The sequence below is a fragment of the Alnus glutinosa genome, chromosome 9, assembly GCF_958979055.1.
Source record: "Alnus glutinosa chromosome 9, dhAlnGlut1.1, whole genome shotgun sequence".
Taxonomy (NCBI): domain Eukaryota; kingdom Viridiplantae; phylum Streptophyta; class Magnoliopsida; order Fagales; family Betulaceae; genus Alnus; species Alnus glutinosa.
In genome coordinates this window covers 18,784,481-18,788,077 of record NC_084894.1, presented here as the reverse complement: position 1 = coordinate 18,788,077, position 3,597 = coordinate 18,784,481, and the positions used below count along the sequence as shown (strand labels likewise).

Genomic DNA, 3,597 nt, shown 5'->3' with positions numbered 1-3,597 from the left:
TTTATTTTTACTGTTCTTGTTTTTCGAAATTTCTTTCTTCACTTAAATAATAAATAAAAGTTAAAGCAGATAGTCCTGAAATGACACATACAAACACACACAGCTTTGGTCTCTCTGAATGTAGCATTTTAAATTCGTTTAATATAGTATTTAAGATTTTGTGTATATGAATGAATAGATGTAATGATAGAGACAGTGGTCCAGCTGAGTCTATGGCTGACCGACTTTCAGAGATACCGTGTAAGATAAGGAGAGAGAGAGAGAGAGAGAGAGAGGAATTGAAAAAATTCTCTCTAGCTTTCATTTGCTCTTTGGGTTTTCCTTTCAAGTTTCAAGTAGAGTGAGAAATATGTTTCCAAGAAGAGCCTGATCCAGAGGGTTCTTGGTTTTCAGTGAAAGAGAGGATTCCATACACAGATAGATTCTTGGATTAGTTGTTTTGTCTTGGTTTTTGAAGGGTATTGAAATTGTTTTTCTAGGTTACGACACGCCGAGTTTCCCTAAATTCAGTTGCAGATGACGTCTGAAGGTGGGCTTTGTGTTCCTTCCACAGGGAGAGGGTTTGCTCAAGAACCAAACTCAAACCCTAACCCTAACCTTAATTCAAATCCAGGCAAGAGAAAGAGAAGTTTACCGGGAACACCAGGCAAGCATATTTTCATCTCTCTCGCTCTCTCTCTCTCTCTCTCTCTCTCTCTTGTAGTATTTGTGTTAAATTTTTGCGCATTTTCTTTAATGGGGTTTTCGATGAATTGAAGCAGATCCGGATGCAGAGGTTATAGCCATGTCTCCAAAATCTTTAATGGCGACAAACCGATTCATATGTGAAATTTGCAAAAAGGGTTTCCAGAGGGACCAGAACTTGCAGCTTCACCGGCGCGGCCACAATCTTCCATGGAAGCTTCGGCAAAGAACAAACAAAGAAGTTCAGAAAAAGGTGTACGTTTGTCCGGAGAAGACCTGCGTGCACCACGATCCATCGAGGGCGCTCGGAGACCTCACCGGGATAAAGAAGCACTTCAGCCGGAAGCACGGCGAGAAGAGGTGGAAGTGTGAGAAATGTTCCAAGAAATATGCGGTGCAGTCAGATTGGAAAGCCCATAGCAAGATTTGTGGTACTAGGGAGTACAAATGTGACTGTGGCACACTCTTTTCTAGGTAGTCTTTTCTTGTCTTTCTATTTTTGTTGCTTTAAATTAGATCTTTTTTTACTTCATATGATTAGTTGGTTTAAGAATTTAATGCTAGCTCTCTTGAATTTATTGAAATGAGATTTGTGGGTGGGCGTATATATATAATACAGGAAGGATAGCTTCATAACTCATAGAGCTTTTTGTGATGCCTTGGCTGAAGAGAATGCAAGGTTCACTTCATCAGTTTCAGCCGCCAATCCAATCTTTAAGAATGATTTGATTAATGGGACAATTTCCAATCCTCCACTAGCTGGAATCCCCCAATTTTCCTCCGCCTTTCAGCCAGAATTTGCTGCCAATACCCAGTTCAACCCAGTTGGAATTGCGAATAATTCTAACGCTTACTTGTCGAGCTTGCCTGAATTGGCATCTATGAATCATATGTTTGGATCGAGCTCTCAGACGCAGTGGTTAAACAAGTACCCAGATACATCCTTTGGAACTGCCAATCTCTCTATATCTTCGTTGCCAAGAGGAGGGCTAAAGGAGGAAGAAGAGAGCGAAGGAAATATGTATTCTAATAACCAGAATATTCACCAACAAGGCCAAGCTCACATGTCAGCCACAGCACTTTTGCAAAAAGCTGCCCAAATGGGATCAACAAGGAGCAACCCAGTATTCGACGGCACCTCTTTCAGATTGATGAGCTCCGGATCATCTCACTCAACTGTGTCAAACAGTAGGAACCACGAAGTTCAGAAATTTTTCAGGCAACAAAACCAAGCTGAGAACTTGAACGAGTTGATGAGTTCAAACTCGACCTCATTTTTGGAGAAAACCAAGAATTTGCCAGTTTCATCTGGAAGGCTCCATGCCAGTTCAAATGAAGTTGATCATGAGCACAGCTTAACTAGAGATTTTCTTGGCGTGGGAGAAGATGCAAGCAGGCCTTTCTTGCAGCAATGGGTGGAGCCATGGATTTGAGCCAATACGGTGGCCGGGCATCACTCATAGAAGACGAAAGTCTCTTGTTGTAACATGAATTATGAAACTTCTAGCTATAGCTAGCTAGTTTATGATAGCAGATAAACTGAGACATTAGAATAGTTAATGTTGCTGAGTTGCACTCCATGAAAGCAAGCGAGTCAACTCGGGAGGGATAAAAAGAGAGATCAGAGATAGAGAGAGGTCTTGTGAGTAGTCTGGGAAAAGAGGGGGCCACTGCATGCTGGAAGAGACTCAACTTTGTGCATGTAGTAGTAATGTCCCTTATCTTTTCTTTCTTTCTTTCTTTCTTTTTTTTATAAAACAAAAAAAAAAAAAAAAAAAAAAAAAAGTTGTGCCATATTTGCTCGTGACTGACCTTTTTCTGTATAATATGTCACTGCCTGCCATATTACCATATATATATCCCACTGCGACGGCTGCATGTGAACATTTTTCTACAGTGGATTTAAAATTTAAATAATAAAGTGTTAGTTTTAACGATCCAAGTTGAAGTACTTTTTAATCATTTGATCTCACGTCGAGCTTTTTACTCAAAAATAATTAACAATCATGACGAAGAAGACTAATGTGGTCTGTCTAAAATAGGATGTTGGCCTTCCAACTAATAATGTTTCGTCGGCTATTGAGGTATCTTCTTTGCTTCAAAGAGTTGGCCTGCTTACCATCATTTGCATCTATGAAATAAAAATTAAAAGCCTTAGCACAGTTTTGCGATGTGACTAACCAATTCATTCAGGATTTTCTTTTTCAGCAACTGGGTGTGGCTAAGTAATGAGCTAGAATGATTGCCTAATTAATTACCCATTTCACGGGAAAATCAAAAGTAATTACGCGTTGTGTCTGATAAAAAAACTCATGCATGCCTAACTATACGTACGTAAAAGAGCACTCAATTATATATACATGCTGTTTTTTCGTACTATGTACATCAAATAATTAGAACCTAAACTGTCTTTATATTAAGTCTCATTTAATTTGCAGCATAGTTATTTTGATTGAAATAACTATTTTATTATGAAAAAGTATACATATTTCTTTAAAAAAATTAGAGGAATAGTGATTTTAATAGGAATAGACTACAATTTTCACAAAAAAAAATAATAATAATAATATAGAGTTTTATATATTTGTAATTTTGATTGGATTCCATTTAAAGTATATGAGTTGTTATCAAACTAAAGATTATGAATAACTATTCCATTCCAATATTTTTCATTCCTAGTAATAACTATTCCATTTCTCAATAAAATACCCATTCCGTAAACCAAACGAAGCCTAAAACTAGATTTCATACTTCACAAATACGACTGAATTTCTTAATTAATTAGTGTCATAACAAATATAGTTTACCACACATGCATAAAATAAGATAATTATAAATAAAACCAAAACAACTTTGATCTCTTATGCTATCTGAATCTTGTAAATAGTTTTTTGATAATAAATAACCCCCCCC

General features: G+C 37.2%; 1 protein-coding gene across 1 annotated transcript; it reads left to right on the top strand.

Moving 5' to 3' along the window:
* The first annotated feature begins 204 nt into the window (after window positions 1-204).
* On the top strand, window positions 205-2,578 carry LOC133878570 (zinc finger protein BALDIBIS-like). Its single transcript, XM_062317132.1, is given in 4 exon segments — window positions 205-646; window positions 762-1,158; window positions 1,304-2,085; window positions 2,088-2,578. Coding segments are annotated over 4 exon segments (1,392 nt in total). The 5' UTR covers window positions 205-516; the 3' UTR covers window positions 2,171-2,578.
* Window positions 2,579-3,597: the final 1,019 nt, after the last annotated feature.